Here is a 21,400-nt window from a genome sequence, read left to right as displayed (position 1 = left end):
TCCCACTCCTCTTTCTATTCTAGTTAAAGCCAGTTTGCGCTGTTCTGTGAAGGGAGTAGTACACAGCGTTGTACGAGATCTTCAGTTTCATGGCAATTTCTCACATGGAATATCCTTCATTTCTCAGAACAAGAATAGACTGATGAGTTTCAGAAGAAAGTTATTTGTTTCTGGATGTTTTGAGCCTGTAATCGAAACCACAAATGCTGATGCTCCAGATTCTCAACTAGTCTAAAGAAGGTCAATTTTATTGCTTCAGATCAGAACAACAGTTTTCAGCTGTGCATTACATAATTGCTAAAGGCCTTTCTAATGATCAATTAGCCTTTCAAAATGTAAACTTGGATTAGCTAACACAATGTGCCATTGGAACACATGATTGATGGTTGCTGATAATGGGCCTCTGTACACCTATGTAGATATTCCATTTAAAAAATAATCAGTTTCCAGCTCCAATAGTCATTTACAACATTAACAATGTCTACACTGTATTTCTGATCAATTTGATGTTATTTTAATGGATGAAAAAAATGTGCTTTTCTTTTAAAACAAGGACATTTCTAAGTGACCCCAAACTTTTGAACGGTAGTGCATCTCTTGTCCCCCTATATTAGGTTGGTATAAAATGGCTACCATCTGGCTCGTCACATGCATTGCTCCTGACGACTTACCCAGAATTGAATTCCGCTGCTCTATCGACCGCTACATACGCTCAGTCTAAATTTGCAAGTTGTTTGTGTGACTTCAAAATGAGGGGTGTTGTATAAAACAAATGATTGGATAATGTCTAACAAATCTGATCAATCAGAGTATCAAAGTTGACAAAAGTCATCATGTCGGCTGGCTCTGTCTCAACCCATCGGTTTCTGAGACCAATCAGAACAGTCATAATGTGTTCCTATTCTAGAAATCATAGCAGAGGGAGGCAAATCTAGAGTCATCATGGAGAAGGAACCTCAGTTTGGCCGTAGCGGTGTGGATGGGTAGCCAGGCTTATACAGCTTATCAGAGAGCCTGATAAAGTGAGTCTACCCAGATGCTTTTAAATGTCACACTGCAGATGATAACCTTTTTTACATGCTGTAATTGTGTACAACTCAAAGGGGAGCAGTGTGATAGTGAGTCCTGTTTTGTTGCTGGTGATTGTGGCTTGACATTTTTGGGGTTGGGGCGAAGAGGTGACCAGTAGGGGGTGACCAGTTTAGCCACTTCATTGCTCTCAGTCACGACTCCTTAGAAACTGTGAAATAAAAACACATGAACTGAATGACATTCATCCACTCCATAACAGCACACCAATGGTTCCCCCACGGAGAGTGTTATCCACTGATTGAAGGAGGCACAATAACCCCTCATACTTGATGAATAGATCTCCAAAGGTCCTCAGCATTGCTCTGTAACTTGGACTAAAAGCAGCAGATGATGTCTCATGCCGTGCACCACTTCAGAGAGAGCACACTGGTATCTCACTAAAATAGGTGCAATTTTCACAACTAGGCTGTGTTGGAAGATCCAGTAGAGTCATGTGTACCAGTCTTTTTTGTGGTATACTTTGGTGTGAAATAGTCTAACATGCTGCTAAGTGCATCTTTTATACCTTAACTGGTTGATTAGAGGAATATTCTAAAAACTTTAGGTCACAATCTCAAAACATTTAGGGTCCAGCGTCCCAGAACGTCCTCCTATGCCCAGCAGGGTATAAACATATTATAGGAGAAGACATGGCACAAAGCATCTGCCCTGACCATGTTTCTACATTGGCTCTCCCGCATGCCACAGAACTGTGTTAGCCAGCTGAAAAAAACACCTAGATATTAGAATTTGATTAATCAATCACATGCATTCTAACGTCTAGTAGTTTGATATTACAGGAGTAAAATCGATTGTCTGTTCTTTCAGAATGCTCTGGGATATCTGATTACCACTGAGATCTTGCTCAAGCATTGCCAGGGCTGGAAGTTATTATTATTCATTTAAGATAAGGAAAGGGCACAGGTTTCAGAGCATTGATGGCATTTTATTTCTCTAACTCAATCACAAATGACATTCAGCCTCTCTCTCTGTCTTCACTTCAATGAAAGGAGACAGAATTTACATCATAGTTCAGATTAGTATCTGGATTTCCCAGGCAACCAACGCTCCCCTCTATCGCATAGGGAATTGGTTATTTGTGTCTAAAATGAACTCATCTCTATTGTTCAGTTCATTTGTCTGAAATAGACTGTGGATATCCCACAGAGAAATCAGTTATTTCTAAAAGCCATCATTTGAATGAGTCATTCAAGACTCCTTATACAATTACCACCTCCCATAGAGTTAATGTTGTCTTTGTGCCGCTCATTGTGCCGCTCATTGTGCCGCAATGAGTTTTAGCACCACGGACAGCAACTGGTCCGACCCTCTAGGCGTATATGGAACCGCGAGAACATCTGTGCATTCCGCCTTCATCCTCTCCCGTTTGAAAAATATTTCTCAACGGGGTGCTCCGGCCAGCTAAGGCACTCTTGCTTTGATCTGCAACGCAATAAAACGTGACTACCGTCTGTGTATGGACATCGTGCATCATATATAGCTGAGTCCTGTCTACTCGCATTGCATTCAGTGATCAAAGGGGAATATAACGTTCCCATAGGCATTTTTGGTCTATAGGCCTACTAACTATGTCCAACTTTGTTTGGTTTTAAACTAAATGAAAAAAAAGTCTACTTTACATTTGACGTTCATTGCATGAATAACAAGCCGTGTAAACTTGTGCATATACCACCATCTACTGGTAACACGCCTGTACTTGGAAGGCATGTATGAGATAAGACTTGTTGCTGGTCTGTGATTCTTCTGATCAAAAGTGGTTGGGATAATTTGCTTTAATCGATTGATTAACAAAAAATATTTGTCTTCAAACACTAGGCACATGATGTTGGAATAACAATAACAAATCGGCATTGATTGAGGGGGATAGAGAATGCGGTGTTTGAGTTTGAGTTTGAGTTTATTTTTATTTTTACAGGGACAGTGCACATTAATCAACATTTCAGTAAAAGTGCCGGTTTTAGCCAACCGGCTAATTTTCAACCGCAGTCCCTGGGCAGGTTATTAAAAACAATTACAATATAGACAAAAGCAACATAGAACAAGCAAGACATAGCATACAGACAGAGCAACATAGGACAAGCAAGACGTAGCATACAGACAGAGCAGCATAAAACAAAACGCAGCAAGACAAAATTCATAAAAGCAACAAAGTGTTTCCACACCTCACAAGCTACAGACAACAGACAACATGGAGTGGCAACACACAGCTAGGGACCATGTTCACAAATCTGATTGACCTTTAGCCATGTCTTCAAGCATTTTGTGAAAGTGTGATATGTGGTGCAGTTATGTGTGTCTGATGGCAGTGTATTCCAGACATGGGAAGCTCTCACAGAGAATGCAGATTTACTAAAGGTGCTTTTCCTTAGGGGAACTATACAGTCACCTCTCATGGCAGACCTTGTGGATCTGCTGCCATATGTCTGGGTTTTCTGTTTAACAAAAATATTGAGTGGAGGGGGAGCCAGGCCATTGAGGATCTTGAATACAAGACATGCGTCGGTGTATTGCACAAGATTTTCCCAACTCAAGAGCTCATGCTTTCTAAGGATGTGACAATGATGATGGCTATTGGGCTTCCTATCAAGCACTTTGAGAGCCTGTTTGTAGACAGACTGAATAGGTTTTAATGTTGTACAGCAAGCTTGGGCCCAACTAGTCAAGCAGTATGTTAAGTGGGGGAGTATCATAGATTTGAAGTACAGTTTTGCTACCTCTGTAGTCAAACAATTTCGTATAAATCGGAAATTAGCTAGGTTGAATTTGGTTATTTGAATTACCTTTTTCACATGCTTTTTAAAAGAGAGGTTGGAATCAAGTATGATGCCAAGGTACTTAAAATCGGATACCACCTGGAGCTTCTCCCCTGACACATAGACATCTGGCTCAGTAGCATCTGTTGCCCTCTTTGTGAAGAACATGCAAACAGTTTTTTTCACATTGAGATGCAAACACGAGTCACTGAGCCACTTTGTAACCTGGACCATTACAGTAGTGAGTTCTTGTGCAGCTTGTTGTTTGCTCTTTGCATGCACATATATCACTGTATCATCTGCATACATTTGAACTTCAGACCCAGTACAGACAGAAGGCAGATCATTAATGTACAGGCTGAACAGGAGGGGCCCCAGTATTGACCCTTGGGGCACGCCCACATCATAGCTACGAGTGGGCGACAGCTCATTGCTCACTCTGACACACTGAGTTCTGCCTTCAAGGTATGATTTCATCCATCTCAAGGCATCAGGGGAAAAGTTGAACTTGGACAATTTTGTGATGAGAATCTCATGGTTAACAGTATCAAAAGCCTTCCTTAGGTCCAGAAACACAGCCCCAACAGCACCCCCTTTGTCCATCTTGGACTTCACATTTTCCAGAAGAAAGCAGTTGGCCGTTTCTGTGGAGTGTTTCGCTCTGAAGCCAAACTGCATGGAGTGTAATGTGAAGGGGCTGTTGTTGAGGTGGGCAATCAGTTGTTCTGCTACACACTTTTCAACAACCTTTGACACCACAGGTAATATACTAATGGGCCTGTAGTTACTCACGTTAGCAGGGTCTCCTGATTTAAAGATGGCCGTTATTATGGCCGACTTCCATACCCTTGGAAACACACCGAGACCAATAGATGTGTTGGTGACCTTCGTAATGGGGCCAATGAGTGACTCTTTGTAGTTTTTAAGAAAGGTAGAGTCCATCCCAAACACATCTTTGGCTTTAGAGTTCTTTAGTGAGCTAATCACCTTGTTCACCTTTGACTCAGAAACCTCCCTTATGATGAAGACAGGTTGAGTGTCATTCACTAGCACTGAGCCCAAGAAACAAGTGGAGGGGTTCTGTGTCAGTACCCTGACAGAGTCAATAAAGTAGGAATTGAAGGCTATTGCTATTTCGACTGCATCCTGTGTTAGATTGTTATTCACCATGATTTCTAGTCTTTTTGCAGTGTTACTATGGTCTTTCCCTGTTAACTTTTTTAGATTCTCCCATATCAATTTAGAATTTCCCTTTGCTTCACCAATTATGTTAATAAAAAAGTTTGCCTTGGCCTGTCTGATTTCTTTCATCACCTTATTTCTCAACATGGTAAACCTACGTCTGTCATGCTCTAATTTAGATTTTAGGGCTATTTTTAGAGCATAATCTCGTTCTTTCATCAATTTCCAGATTTCTCCATTTAGCCAAGGAAGAGTGCTCTTTTGGCCAGGATTGGATTTGATTTTCTTTAGGAAGCCATTTATTGTAGTCTGGATTGTGGATAGAAAAACCTGACTATCAGCTTCCACGTCTGTATAGGACAAGAGATCATTCCAGTTTATTCCCTTAATTGCTTTTTCAAAATTAGGTATTCTGAGTTGATCCGGCTTTCTAACAGTAGAGAGGTTAGACCAGCTCTTAGACAGCTTTCTGGCTATAAGTGTCAGATTATGATCAGACAGCCCAGTAACCATATTGAATGATTTAGTCACTCTCTCTGGTTTATTACTGAACACCAAATCAATCTGTGTTTTAGAGTAACAAGTCACCCTGGTTGGCCCTTTAACTAGCTGTGTAAGGTCAAAGGTATTAGTGATCCGTTTGAGGGTTTTCCTACAACACTTGTCTTCATAATTAATGTTAAAATCTCCCATTAAGATGACCTCTTTCCCAAAATCACATTCCCTAAGCATGGTATTAAACTGATCAAAAAACACACTTTTGGTGGAAGGTGGCCTATACATTCCAATGAGGGTAAAAGACATTTGGGGAGACAGTGTAACGTTCAGGCCGATACATTCTAGTTCATTATCACATGACCACTCAATTTGTTTACATCGGATATGTTCTTTAATGTAAATCATCACACCCCCTCCTCTTCCCTCAATCCTGAGAATACAAGAATACAAGTCCCATAAAACTTAGGTAGATTATGGTTGGTAGAATAAGACATTTCCGGGTTCCATGAAGACGCCTGATCATCACCAATATTAGGCAACCAGACATTTTATCCAAGGCGTTTAACAGTCAGTGGTAGGCTATTGGCCAGTGCATTGCTTCTTTCCATTGGTGATGGAAAACACCCGTTGATTTGCCAACCGTTTCGCCGACTACAAAGGTGCGTTTCTCGTAGGTCAAGGCGTCGAATCGGTGGTACCCACGGCCAATGCCTTTATAGAGAAGATTCTAAACAAGGTGCCACTCGACTGCGATGGTGGGCTTTACGACAGTCCCGCTGGGGTGGCATACATGCTGTACCATGTCTCCGAATGTGCTTTTTTTCCCGACCGTAGGGATACTTATCTCAAAACCTCAAAGCAGATCATTGACGTGTCTGTGGGGTACGTGGATGGGGAGAAGGACACAAACATGCAGACCTCATTTCTCCTCGGTGGGGCGGCATCTATACCGTCGCCGCGATGGTGTACAAAGCCCTGGGAATGGCGGAGTTCGTCAATCCGCTTACCAAATTTCGGAACCTGTGGAAGATATGCTCACCCATCAATTTCTTGGAGTGCGGCTCTGACGAGCTGTTCGTGGGGCGGGCGGAGTACCTGTGCGCTGACCTGGTGGTGAAACAGAAACTGGGGATAGAGGTGAGAGCCTGAGGGAACAGGGAAAATACCAATTACTAAAATCAAAAAATGATTAGGCCTACTGACCAGGAGATATATGACCTGAAAAATAATGTATCTCTACTGGCTCTCTTGGCTCCATATTCCCTGATCTCAAACATTACTTTAATGAAATAAACTTCTAAAATCTAATGTCACAGATTCTTAGCAAGGATCAGATCCAGGCCGTTTGCCAGGCTATCATAGAGTCTGGTAAACAGTATGCCACGAGGAAGAGAAAACCCTATCCTCTCATGCACTCCTACTATGGGACTGAGTATTTGGGGAAGTAGGCCTACATGTCTAGCCTACATGGTTGAGTGGCAGGAGGCGGGATTACTAATGAGTTTATATTGTCATGAGGGCCTTAAATGACCTCTTTGTCATTTGTGTGACGCCTTCACTCTTATCTGAAAGGACTAGATAGGTGAAAGCCCAGTAGCAGCCACAGTACCCAGAACCACCGCCTCAACAGAACACAGTACCCAGACCCAGAACCACCGCCCCAAAAGAACACAGTACCCAGACCCACCGCCTCAACAGAACACAGTACCCAGACCCACCGCCTCAACAGAACACAGTACCCAGACCCACCGCCCCAACAGAACACAATACCCAGACCCACCGCCCAAACAGAACACAATACCCAGACCCACCGCCCCAACAGAACACAGTACCCAGACCCACCGCCTCAACAGAACATAGTACCCAGACCCACCGCCTCAACAGAACACAGTACCCAGACCCAGACCCACCGCCTCAACAGAACACAGTACCCAGACCCAGACCCACCGCCCCAACAGAACACAGTACCCAGACCCACAGCCTCAACAGAACACAGTACCCAGACCCACCGCCCCAACAGAACACAGTACCCAGACCCACAGCCTCAACAGAACACAGTACCCAGACCCAGACCCACCGCCTCAACAGAACACAGTACCCAGACCCACCGCCTCAACAGAACACAGTACCCAGACCCAGACCCACCGCCTCAACAGAACACAGTACCCAGACCCACCGCCTCAACAGAACACAGTACCCAGACCCACCGCCTCAACAGAACACAGTACCCAGACCCAGAACCATTGTGAACAGAACACAGTACCCAGAACCACTTCCTCAACACAGTACCCAGAACCACTGTGAACAGAACACAGTACCCAGAACCACTTCCTCAACACAGTCCCCAGAACCACTGTGAACAGAACACAGTACCCAGAACCACTGTGAACAGATACTGTATATAATGACGAGATGGTTTTGTCTCCACCCTAACAATGGGAGTCGTTGTCCCAAAGGTGGGAAGACAGGCGATATGCTTATCAGTCTGCTTATTAAACGCAATGAGCCCATAGAAACACATGGAATAACACTGCGTGGACAGATGTTGACGATAGTGGACCCACAAGCTTTGCCTCTTCCTCTCTGCCCTGACCCAAGTCTCCTCTTTTCTCCCCACAGGTTTGCAGAGTTCCTGTTTACGGAAGAGTTCAAGGTGGGCCCCTGCTCAGTCACCAGTGTTTATAGTCTGTTTGAGGGCCTGTCTGGAACCGTTTGCTTCTTGGGTTGACCTCCTTCAGCCCGACCAATCAGAGTATCCACTCTTCAGTGTGTTTGTGTGATTAAGGCTACGGTTGAAAAATGCATCCTTCCTTCCTCCTTACATTACAAGGATAGCTTACCACAGAATTAAAACTTGAACTGGTTATGTGATCACTGATTGTTCTTTTATTAATGTGAAGTGTTTATGTGATTCTTAGATGAAAGGTGTTGTTAATATCTGAGGGCGAGGGTGTCAATGTGAGACATTTCTCCCAGAACAACTATGCTCTGCTGACATTGACATTCTGCTTTATTTCCTGTCTGGTAAAAATATGAAAGCCTCCCTTTCAAATCCAATTATATTGGTCACATACACATGGTTAGCAGATGTTAATGCGAGTGTAGCAAAATGCTTGTGCTTCTAGTTCCAACAGTGCAGTAATATCTAACAAGTAATCTAACAATTCCACAACAACTACCTTATACACACAAGTGTAAAGGGATGAATAAGAATATGTACATATAAATATATGAATGAGCGATGGTCGTGTGGCATAGGCAAGATGCAGTAAATAGTATAGAATACAGTATATACAGTTGAAGTGGGAAGTTTACTTACACTTTAGCCAAATACATTTAAACTCAGTTTTTCACAATTCCTGACATTTAATCCTAGTAAAAATTCCCTGTCTTAGGTCAGTTAGGATCTCGACTTTATTTTAAGAATGTGAAATGTCAGAATAATAGTAGAGGGAATGATTTATTGCAGCTTTCCTTTCTTTCATCACATTCCCAGTGGGTCAGAAGTTTACATACACTCAATTAGTATTTGGTAGCATTGCCTTTAAATTGGTTAACTTGAGTCAAACGCTTTGGGTAGCCTTCCACAAGCTTCCCACAATAAGTTGGGTGAATTTTGGCCCATTCCTCCTGACAGGGCTGGTGTAACTGAGTCAGGTTGTAGGCCTCCTTGCTCGCAAACTCTTTTTCAGTTCTGCCCACACATTTTCTATAGGATTGAGGTCAGGGCTTTGTGATGGCCCCTCCAATACCTTGACTTTGTTGTCCTTAAGCCATTTTGCCACAACTTTGGAAGTATGCTTGGGGTCATTGTCCATTTGGAAGACCCATTTACGACCAAGCTGTAACTTCCTGACTGATGTCTTGAGATGTTGCTTCAAAATGTCCAGATAGTTTTCCTCCTCATGATGCCATCTATTTTGTGAAGTGCACCAGTACCTCCTGCAGCAAAGCACCCCCACATGATGCTGCCACCCCCATGCTTCACGGTTGGGATGGTGTCCTTCGGCTTGCAAACATAATGATGGTCATTATGGCCAAAAAGTTATGTTTTTGTTTCATCAGACCAGAGGACATTGCTCCAAAAAGTACGATCTTTGTCCCCATGTGCAGTTGCAAACCGTAGTCTGGCTTTATCTGGTTTTGGGGAAGTGGATTCTTCCTTGCTGAACGGCCTTTCAGATTATGTCGATATAGGACTCGTTTTACTGTGGATATAGATACTTTTGTAACGGTCTCCATTTTTTTCTGAGGTCCTGGCTGATTTCTTTTGATTTCCCCATGATGTCAAGCAAAGAGGCACTGAGTTTGAAGGTAGGCCTTGAAACACATCCACAGGTACACCTCCAATTGACTCAAATGATGTCAATTAGCCTATCAGAAGATTCTAAAGCCATTACATAATTTTCTGGAATTTTCCAAGCTGTTTAAAGGCACAGTCAACTTAGTGTATTTTAACTTCTGACCCACTGGAATTGTGATACAGTGAGTTATAAGTGAAAGAATCTGTCTATGAACAATTTTTGGAAAAATGACTTGTGTCATGCACAAAGTAGATGTCCTAACCGACTTGTCAAAACTATAGTTTGTTAACAAGAAATGTGTGGAGTGGTTGAAAAATGAGTTTTAATGAATCCATTATGTAAACTTGTATGTAAACTTCCAAATTCAAATGTACATATGAGATGAGTAATGTAGGATATGAAAACAATATTAAAGTGGCGTTATTTAAAGTGACCAGTGATACCTTTATTACATCCATTTATTGAAGTGGTCAGAGATTTGAGTCTGTATGTTGGCAGCAGCCTCTCTATGGCTGTTTAACAGTCTGATGGCCTTGAGATAGAAGCTGTTTTACAGTCTCAGTATTTTTGGCCTTCCTGTGACATCGAGTGTTGATGGTGTCCTGGAGGGCAGGTAGTTTGCCCCCGGTGATGCATTGTGCAGACCTCATTACCCCCTGGAGAGCCTTGCGGTTGAGGGCGGTGCAGTTGCCGTACCAGGCGGTGATACAGCCCGACAGGATGCTCTCGATCACTGGTCTAAAACACTGCATCTCAGTACAAGAGGTGTCACTGCAGTACTTGGTTCGAATCCAGGCTGCATCACTTCTGGCCGTGATAGGGCCCGTCGTTGTGGACTATGAATCCCATTGTTAGGGCGGAGACACAAGCATCTCGACACTATATCCAGTTTCTCTGTTTACTGTGCAAATACAAATAAGAGTAATGGAGAGCACTGTATAATACGGCATACTGAGCATACTGATAGGTATCAGGCCTACACAGATCAACACATGGTGCACTTGAGGGTGCTGTTAAAATAGGTCCAAATATCATCATTAGTAATCTGGATCAACTCAAACCATTGTTTACCACCTGGGAATTCCTGCAACTTTATTGCAACTTTCTTAAGACACATTAAACGGAGGCTTTAACATGAGCCATTTGCTTCACTGTATGGCAACAGCCGTACATTCATTTGGACCCTGATATTTGGTGAGCTACTCTCCAGTTGAAAAATGCCCCATTTCATATGGATGCTATCTGTGATGTTACTCTCTGAACTGGCCTTACTTGAGAACACTAGATTAGACTGTATCTGTGACGCAATTTCTTTGGTAGGAAATCTGTTGAGGTCAATGTTTCCATGTGTTGCATTGTCAATATGTAGGTAGCCTAAAGGCTTCCTGTTCTTTAAAGATAACCTCTTGATAATGTATACTGTATACGATAATGTGGGCCTATTGATATATTCATCTAAAGCGTCCTGTAATATTGTGGCAATTTTCCTTACATGTGTAATTTATTGATTTGCAGGATCATTAAAGCCTTCCAAATTGAGGATATTTACTGTTATTTTTGTTGTTGTTGAACAGCGATGAGGGCGCCTCTGAATGTTTTTATCATTAGTTCTTCGCACACATGAGCACAATGCGAACTCAACGCGCCACCTATCGGTCCTTTCCGGAACAACACCACTAGACGAGAAATAGCCTGTCAAATAGATGAGCCCTAGACACAGCAAGCGCTCGACAGGAGAGCATCTCCCTCACGGAGTCGGCTCTCGGTTAATGCACGATGGTAGGGAAGAGCGGCCCGCCTTCCCCGATGGCTGAGTGAGTGAGGATGCGACTCCCCAGCTCCATATTTGTTTCGGTGTCTCTGTTCACGGCTGAGACCACGGCAGCCCTCTACCTCAGCTCCACATACCGCTCCGACGGCGACCAGATCTGGCAAGGGCTCACCCTCCTCTTCACCCTAGTAACGTCGGTGCTCGTGCAGCTGACGCTCACCTTCATTCACCGGGACCTTAGCAGGGACCGACCGCTTGTTCTGCTGCTTCACATCCTGCAGCTCGGACCCATCGTGAGGTAAGTAGCCGGTGAAAGAGGGGAGAGAGCCGTGCTCTCCTACAGTTTCCCGTTATTTATGTGCGCTCTGCCATCACCACACCGAGCCACCTCCAGATCCGTAGCATCATGCAGTTGTAAGTAGGCTAGTCCACCACTGCTGATCTCTAAAGCTGCCTGGCAAAGATTGTACAATATCTCGCCTTGAATGAAAATGTTTGGTAGACAATGACCAAACAGTGGCTGAAATGAGTGACAACGTCATGGGTGATTCAATGTTGTTTCAATACAATGGAGATTTAAATTCCCCCAACTGTCGGGGGAATGCTCAATGTGTAACCTCATAAGAATATTATAGCCTGACGATGGAGAATCGGAGCTCAACGTGTCAGTCTTGCTGTCTTTGTTGTTGTGGCCCTTTTGTCTCTTGCTTACAGGCCACAACACACACTGCGCCGTGCGCAGTAGGGCCTGCAGAGCCAGGGGCGGATTTAGTCATTTGGATGCCCCAGGCAGAGCCCAGGTTTTACAACCTGGAGTCAGGGGCAGAGATAACATTGTAACCGTTTATCTGGGACACCCGAAATAGTATGATATGTTAAGTTTAGTATGGCATGTATTAAGTTGTGAATGTCCATCATCCATTTTGTATGGTATATTATGATCACAATATGACTAATTGCAATTCCTACAATATGTTATAAATTGCAATTCCTACAATATGTTACAAATTGCAATTCTTACAATATGTTACAAATTTGCTAAATGTATGATATCTTACGAATTCCAATGTTAGCATTCTAATGTTAGCATAGATAGGTGGCTAATGTTAACTAGGCTAGGGGTTAAGGTTAGGGTTAATGTCAGCAGAGGCTCCTTAGAGGAGGAAAGGGAGGACAATCCTACTAAGTGAATTTCCTAAAAATAAAAATAGTGAAACATTAAAAAGTTAGCCTTTTTAGATAAAACTATACTAAATATATTAATGTCACCAAACTGATTAAAACACACTGTTTTGGAATGAAGGTCTACTGTAGCCCCAACAGCACTCTTTGGGGTTGCACCATGGTGTAGCCAGAGGACAAGCTATTTTCCATCCGCCTCAGGGTACATTGACTTTAATACAAAACCTATTGAACCCCATCCATAGACTTACACAGTAATTATTAAGACTTACGGAGGATGTCCTCCAACCTACAGGAGCTCTTGCAGCATGAACTGACATGTTGTCCACCTGTAACGGCTCTCGTCGGTGGAAGGAAGAGTGGACCAAAGCGCAGTGTGGAAAGTGTTCATGATATTTAATTTCAAGAAACACTCAAACAAAAATAATAAATCATAAAAAAACAAAAGTGAAAAGTTCCGTCATGCACAGACACTAAACAGAAACCTCATAAGAATATTATACCCAAAGGTGCAGACCCCGGCCGCAAACCTGAACCTATAGGGGAGGGTCCGGGTGGGCATCTACTCTCGGTGGGGGCTCCGGTGCGGGACGCAGACCCCGCTCCGCTTTAGGCTCCCCCCACCTCGGTGGCGCCTCCGGTGCAGGGATCATCGCCGGGACCTCCGGACTGTAGATCGTCGCTGCAAGCTCTTGACTGGGGACCGTTGCTGCAGGCTCCGGACTGGGGACCGTTGCTGCAGGCTCCGGACTGGGGACCGTCGCTGGAGGCTTCGTACGTGGAGTCGGAACAGGTTTCACCGGACTGAGGAAACGTACTGGAAGCCTGGTACGTTGAGCTGCCACAACGCATCCTGGCTGGATACCCACTTTAGCTCGGTGAGTGTGGAGAGCTGGCACAGGACGCACTGGGCTAAGAAGGTGCACTGGAGGGATAGTGCATATAGCCGGCGCAGGATGTACTGGGCCGTGGAGGCGCACTGGAGGTCTGGAGCGTAGAGCTGGCACAACACGTCCTAGCTGAATAGCCCCTGTAGCACGGCACGTGCGTGGAGCAGGCACAGGCCGCTTGTTTGCTGGCGAACTAGGGATGGTGCAGGATATCCTGGGCCGAAGAGACGCAACGGAGACCAGGAGCGCTGAGCCGGCACAATCCATCCTGACTGAATGCCCACTCTAGCACGACAACTGCGGGGAGCTTGCACAGAGCGCACCGGTACGCATCCACAGCCCGGTGGAAGGCACGGTGCGCAGAACCGGAAAACTTGCCACTTGAACCGTGACCAACTCCTCACTATATTTACAGGGAGTTGGTTCTCGTTCACCTCTTAGTTCCGATCGTTCTGCTCGCCAACCCGTGTGCCTCCTCCCAATTTTTTGGGGGGCTGCCTCTCGAGCTTCCATCATTGAGCTAACTCTTCGTATCGTCGCCGTTCCACTCTCGCTGCCTCCATCTGCTGCCTTGGACGGCGATACTCCCCAGCCCATGTCCAGGGTCCTTCCCCCTCCAGGATTTCCTCCCATGTCCAGTTCTCCTGGCCACGCTGCTTGGTCCTTTTTTGGTAGGGTGTTCTGTAACGGCTGTCATCGGTGGAAGGAAGAGTGGACCAAAGCGCAGTGTGGAAAGTGTTCATGATATTTATTTTCAAGAAACACTCAAACAAAAATATCAAATCCCCCAAAAACGAAAGCGAACAGTTCCGTCATGCACAGACACTAAACAGAAAATAACACCCCGCAAAACCCAAACGGAAAATCACAACTTATATATGATCCCCAATCAGAGACAACGATAGACAGCTGCCTCTGATTGGGAACCACACTCAACCACAAAACAACAAAGAAATAGAAAACATAGATTTTCCCACCCGAGTCACACCCTGACCTAACCAAACATAGAGAATAAATAAGGATCTCTAAGGTCAGGGCATGACACCACCCAATCAAAGGATCAGAGAATGAATCTAGTAAAAAAAAGCTACAGCTACCTAGCACTGCAGTGCATAAAATGTGGTGAGTAGAGAAAGACGATAGTTGAACTGTTTTGAACAAATTAATTTATAAAAAAATTAAGGAGAAGCAGCAGAGAGAGAGAGAGAGCTATATTAAGTTATTTTTTTACTTTCACTTCCACTTCCATAACTAGCTAATGTAGCTCGCTAATTTAGCCTACTCAAACACCCAGCTCAAAAAAAGAGAAATGCTATTTATATTAGCTGGCTATCCAACACCGGAACTCTTCCAAGTCAAGGTAAACTTTCGGTTTTATTAATTTATTTCCACTGGGGCCCGCCAGTGAAACTGCTAAACTGCTTGCTTTACACTGTACTGCGTGATTGTAGTGGGTTTACTAACGCATTAGGTCTAGTAGCTATGTTGACTAAGACGTTAGCTAATATGGTGACATTGACAACGATGTAGGCTGTGTGTAGTGGTTAGCGGTTATGATATGAAGGTTTGACTTGAATAGTTTTTTTTGCCTGGTCACAGAGAGCTGTTGTGTTGTGCACTGAATTCCACAAGCGAAGGGAAAATGTGAGAGTAGGAGAGCAGGTAGATGCGAGAAGGAATAATACAACGAGCAAAGTGATGTTGCTGTTTGTATGTGGCTGCTATGAAAGTGAACTGTGTGTGCGGGTGATCAGGGGTGTACTCATTCCGCTGATTCTGTTGAAAACGTTTCTTAAACAGAACGAAACGAGGATAAACCTATCTGAATTTGTCCAATAGAAACGCTTGTTTGCAACTGTTTGGACTAATGATTAAACCCTAGATCAGCTAGATGCAGGCAAGAGTGGGCAAGGCAATATTGAATGTGTCACTGTCTGTCACCTTGGTTACTCCAATTGTCTCTCGACCTGTGCAACTACGTTATAAACTTTCATTCTTAGGCTAGGATGTAGCAACCTCGTGATGGGTAAAGGGAAAATTATCATGTAGTAGCTTAAACCTATCGATGTTACATTGAGCTGGGCGAATGGAATATGAATGAGGGGGGTGGCCTTGAGTGGAGCATGGGGGGCCTCAAGCGGAGAAATTTAAAAAGATAAATGATTCCTAGTATTATTTGTTTTAAATTATTCCCAGCTCACAAGACCCCTTGATGATGTGAGGTCTGAGGCAATTGCCTATTCTGCCTTATGGTAAGTCCGCCACTGTGCAGACCTGATCAATAGGCCTAGTCCCATGATCAATATAGCACACCGCAAACCACTGCAGCACCGCATGAACAACACACCAACCGCTTTAGCTGCATAAGGAGCCTTGATTTAAAGACCCTGGAATGCGACCGACCATTGACCACTCATTACTCTAATCAAATGCCCTAAATAACACATAGGCCTATCAATATACAGTCAATTCATTATGGAGGCCCTAACTGAAAATATATCAAATTTGTCCTTGCTATAGCTGCCTGAGCAATAATCCACAGTGCAGGCCTATTGTGAGATATGAACTTGTGTTTGGTTTATATGTCGATTGTCCATGACAGCAGCTCATTATTCCCATGACTGGTGTTGAATCAGAGGTAATATAACACCCATAGCCATAATCTTCTCCTGCTGAGTCTCTGTTGCTTAATGATTTTTTTGACCTCCCATGGCACTGCTGTCTTTGTGTGGGAGGGCAAACCTCCAAGAATGCCTTGACAGTTCTGTCCTACTGGATAAAAAGGTATACCCAAACGCGCTTCAGGCCAGCTTAAATGAAAAAGGGGGATCAGGTGCTCGACCGAGGGACTTGAAAATCTAAAGAACATTCCTTCAACTGGTGACTATCCGGGAGAATAAAGAGGATCACTGTTTCTGTGTAAATCTGATAGATTTATTGACAAGACAAACAGTTCTGTCCTACTGTCATGGTCCCTGACCAATAAATAACTAAGCTGGTATAGCAGTGACTATGCAGTATGTATCCCTGAATAACCCCCATACGTATATAGCCCATATACACCCCATAATAGGCCAGGCCCTACCCTGTCCCAGACACTTAGTTATCAGTTATCAGTAAGCCCAGTACTGGCCTGGCCATCTGCCCTTCATGGCCAGACTCAGTAGGAATTTATACTAATCCCATCTCTAGAGAGACACACTGACCACAGTTCTTGCTACTGGATGGATGCACCAAATAATCACAGACACGCACAGTTTTGGAATCTGCAAACCAGAGGACTACAGAAAACACCCACCCAATAGCTACAGAAAACACCCACCCAATAGCTACAGAATACACCCACCCAATAGCTACAGAATACACCCACCCAATAGCTACAGAATACACCCACGGCGTTGCAGCCTTCTGCAATGGAATATGCAAATAGTAGAATCCTTGGGTATTACCCTTGGACTCAAGGTGCTCAGTTGATTTGAGTTTCACTGACCAGGGCCGTAACAACATATGAGGACACCGAGGTCCGGACCTTAGTAATTTTGTCTAATTTGAAGGGGAAAAAAAGAATACAAATATAAATGTTATACACAATAAAGAAAATCATTTACGAATCAACATAAATATTGCTCCCAGCGCTGATCAAAGTTCAGAAAGCTTATTTTCTTGATCTGACTGAGTTCTAGTCACACAGGTCTGCCTCTTTGCGAATGAGTGGAATCATGAACAGTGGTTTGTTTTTTATGTTCGCCTGCTTCCGCCCAATTTGCCTTTTTAGCAGCACATTCATCACTCTCAAACTGCTTACTCCGCCCTCTGACGGCACAGGCCAAGGGCCTGAGACGTGAAACAAACCACCCCATCTCGGAGCCGACTCAAGTAGGCAACTAGAGACGCTGCTGACATTGTGTTTGCGAGATGCTGGACAAAAGGCCACTTTAAAACCGTCCTGCGACTCATGCCGTGTCAACAGACATCCCCCCCCCAAACAAACAAAAACCGACTCTCTGAGAATGCACAACTGATGAATAGCCACTTTTAAATATGTCAGTCAGTCAGGGGCCAGTTGCCTGCAGATACTTCTATTGCAATAATGTTGAAGGGCTCTGGCTAGTATTACTTAGCCAGCTAAGCCACTACATCACTGATATAGTGATTTGAGGCAATGTCTTAAGTAGTTGAACATGTTATTACTCCAACCTTGTTTTAATTTTTGTAAAAAAAACACTTTATCAAATCAAATCATATTTGATTTGTCACATGCACCGAATACAACCTTACAGTGAAATGCTTGCTTACAAGCCCTTAACCAACAATGCAGTTAAGAAAATACATTTTAAAAAGTAAGAGATAAGAATAACAAATAATTAAAGGGCAGCAGTAAATAACAATAGCGGGGCTATATACAGGGGGTACCCGTACATAGTCAATGTGTGGGGGCACCGGTGTCGAGGTAATTGAGGTACATGTAGGTAGAGTTATTAAAATGGCTATGCATAGATAATAACAGAGAGTAGCAGCAGAGTTCCAGAGGGGGGAGGCAAGGCAAATAGTCTGGGTAGCCATTTGATTAGATCTTCAGGAGTCTTATGACTTGGGGGTAGAAGCTGTTTAGAAGCATCTTGGACCTAGACTTGGTGCTCCGGTACCGCTTTCCATGCGGTAGCAGGGAGAACAGTCTGTGATTACGGTGGCTGGAGTCTTTGACCATTTTTAGGGCCTTCCTCTGACACCGCCTGGTATAGAGGTCCTGGATGGCAGGAAGCTTGGCCCAGTGATGTACTGGGCCGTACTCACTACCCTCTGCAGTGACTTGCGGTCGGAAGCCAAGCAGTTGCCATTCCACGCAGTGATGCAACCAGTCAGGATGCTCTCAATGGTGCAGCTGTATATTCTTTTGAGTATCTGAGGACCCATGCCAAATCTTTTCAGTCTCCTGAGGGGGAATAAGAACAAATTCTTATTTACAATGACAGCCTACCCCGGCCAAACCATAACCTGGACGACTCTGGGCCAATTGTACGCCGCCTTACAGGATTCCCAATCACGTCAGGTTGTGATACAGCCTGGAATCAAACCAGGGTCTGTAGTGACGCCTCCAGCACTGAGATGCAGTGCCTTAGACCGCTGCGCCACTTGGGAGCCCCTATCTATAACAGTGGACACTCACTGACACTATGGCTAGCCTGTGGGTATGTGTGATGTTGTGTTTCCTAGTTGAACAGATAGATGGATATGTGATGTCATACATCACTCAAAGCTGATGGGGTGTTGTTGAATAATGCTTGGCAGTAACGGCCTCTGGATATATGGCATGTATCTCTTGAGTCTAAAATGTAATGATGTGTCTAAAAGCATGTATCTCTGACTCACGCCCTTGCTCCTCCATTGCACAGGCAGCTCTAAGAATAGCACATGTTGCTGCTTCCTGGTTCTTATCTGTGATAACACAAGTGGAGAAGGCAGGGTATCAGTCTGCACAGAAGCAGGGGGCCACATCCTGAAAACATACAGCATACACTAGACTGTGAAGTGAGGCCAAATGACCAAAATGTACATTTCTGCTTCTGGAATGTTTGGAGATGTTTAATTGAATAGTTTTAATTACATTTATTTGAAAGGGGCAGTACACAGGAAACAAGTGCCACCATGTGCCAGATGGGCAGGTGGTTAAAGCATCTAAATAGCTTTGTTGCTGTCTTTCTCCATTAACATGATTGAGTTACCCATTGTGACTTATTCATTTATATTTTATTCACTCTCACCCTAGCTGCTCCAGTTCTCCATTACAAGTCTGTGATCACTTTCCTACTGTTGTAATTATGTTCTAAAGCCAGCCCCTTGCCTGCAGTCTCTAGTTACCACACACACACACACACACACACACACACACACACACACACACACACACACACACACACACACACACACACACACACACACACTAATTCATCATACAGGTCTAATTGGAAATGCTATGCGACGCTGGGACACTAAATCCCTTAATTGCAATTTCAATATTGCTTCACCATCAAGGTAGCTAAATGACAGACTGTATGTTGTATGTAGGGCCCAAAGATGTTTCTTCCCATGTGACCTGAACTATTCTGAGATCTATAGCCTCAGGCCCAGTGTCCTTGTCAGGGCATATGGTCAAGTAAAATCCCTGGGCCTAGACTACTACTGTATAGCATACTGATACGTGTGGGCTCTGATATTTAGCAAGTGTGTTGCTAAAGCTGTTAGGATTAGGAAGGGTTAGCAGTAGAGTTAGCAGTTAGCAGCGCAGCCTTTTAGCTGATGCATACTATTACCACTTTGCGTGTCACTGGGAGGCTGTTTAGCCTGATAAACAGCCTGTCCCTCACTGGCCCTGTGACCGTAAAGCTCCCTGCCTCGTCTTTTATTGGCACCGTGGACCAGAGCTGCTTTACCCAGACAGAGTGAATGAGTTATACTGCCCTGGCCCTGGCCCACAGCCCAGTCACACACCCGCCCACCCGGGCCTTTAGTCTTTAGCCACATTGGAAGATGACTGCCTCGAGTCTACTGCTCTACTGAGAAGCCTGGGTAGGTCATGTTGACTAATGTGTGGAGCTGCAACTGGTCAACTCACGGATAGAGTTTGGGGTGTTACTATGGGACGTAGTAGATCCAGCTGGCTGTTGATAGTAGTGTTTATGTTGATAGTGTTGCAGGTGGTGTATATGTTGAGAGTGTTGCAGGTAATGTTTATGTTGATAGTGTTGCAGGTAATGTTTATGTTGATAGTGTTGCAGGTGGTGTATATGTTGAGAGTGTTGCAGGTAATGTTTATGTTGATGGTGTTGCAGGTAATGTTTATGTTGATTGTGTTGCAGGTGGTGTTTATGTTGATAGTGTTGCAGGTGGTGTTTATGTTGATAGTGTTGCAGGTGGTGTTTATGTTGATAGTGTTGCAGGTGGTGTTTATGTTGATATTCAAAATGTATTATTTTATTTATTCAAATTAAATTGTATTTGTCACATACACATGGTTAGCAGATATAAATGTGAGTGTAGTGGAATGCTTATGCTTTTAGTTTCTGGCAGTGCAGTAATATCTAACAGGTAATCTAACAAACCCCAACAACTACCTAATGCACACAAATCTAAATGGGTGAATGAGAATATGTACATATAAATATATGGATGAGTGATGGCCGAGCGGCATAGGCAAGGTGCAATAGATGGTATAAAATACAGTATATACATGTGATATGTGTAATGTAAGATATGTAAACATTAATTGGCATTATTTAGAGTGGCATTGTACAAAGTGACTAGTGACTAATCCATTTATTAAAGTGGCCAGTGACTGGGTATCAATGTGGGCAGCAGCCTCTCTGAGTTAGTGATTGCTGTTTAACAGTCTGATGGCCTTGAGATATAAGATGTTTTTCAGTCTCTCGGTCCCAACTTTGATGCACCTGTACTGACCTCGCCTTCTGGATGGTAGCGGTGTGAACAGGCAGTGGCTCGGGTGGTTGTTGTCCTTGATGATATTTTTGGCCTTCCTGTGACATCGGGTGCTGTATGTGTCATGGAGAGCAGGTAGTTTGCCCCCGGTAATGCGTTGTGCAGACTGCACTACCCTCTGGATAGTGTTGAGAGTCAGTGAAGTGGAGAAGTTGTTTCCTACCTTCACCACCTGGGGGAGGCCCATCGAAAGTCCAGGACCCAATTGCACAGGGTGGGGTTGAGACCCAGAGC

The 21,400-nt window shown here is 44.0% G+C and overlaps 2 protein-coding genes across 3 annotated transcripts in view; both read left to right on the top strand.

The window, feature by feature from the left end:
* The first annotated feature begins 6,138 nt into the window (after positions 1-6,138).
* On the top strand, positions 6,139-8,376 carry LOC109904966 (lanC-like protein 3). Its single transcript, XM_031802220.1, is given in 6 exon segments — positions 6,139-6,460; positions 6,463-6,662; positions 6,842-6,969; positions 7,156-7,770; positions 8,145-8,247; positions 8,249-8,376. Coding segments are annotated over 6 exon segments (1,425 nt in total). The 3' UTR covers positions 8,306-8,376.
* Positions 8,377-11,522: 3,146 nt separating this feature from the next.
* xk (X-linked Kx blood group (McLeod syndrome)) overlaps positions 11,523-21,400 on the top strand; it is a 30,353-nt gene continuing 20,475 nt past the window's right edge. For both annotated transcript variants that reach the window (XR_004204557.1, XM_020460359.2), the window contains exon 1: positions 11,523-11,898. Coding sequence is in view for 1 of the 2 variants with exons in the window: in XM_020460359.2 (XP_020315948.1) it covers positions 11,654-11,898 (245 nt within the window). In the remaining variant the exon portion in view is untranslated. The remainder of the gene's footprint in view (positions 11,899-21,400) is intronic.

Source organism: Oncorhynchus kisutch, linkage group LG2, assembly GCF_002021735.2.
Source record: "Oncorhynchus kisutch isolate 150728-3 linkage group LG2, Okis_V2, whole genome shotgun sequence".
In the NCBI taxonomy this organism is placed as follows: Eukaryota; Metazoa; Chordata; class Actinopteri; order Salmoniformes; family Salmonidae; genus Oncorhynchus; species Oncorhynchus kisutch.
This window is presented reverse-complemented; position numbering and strand designations above follow the sequence as displayed.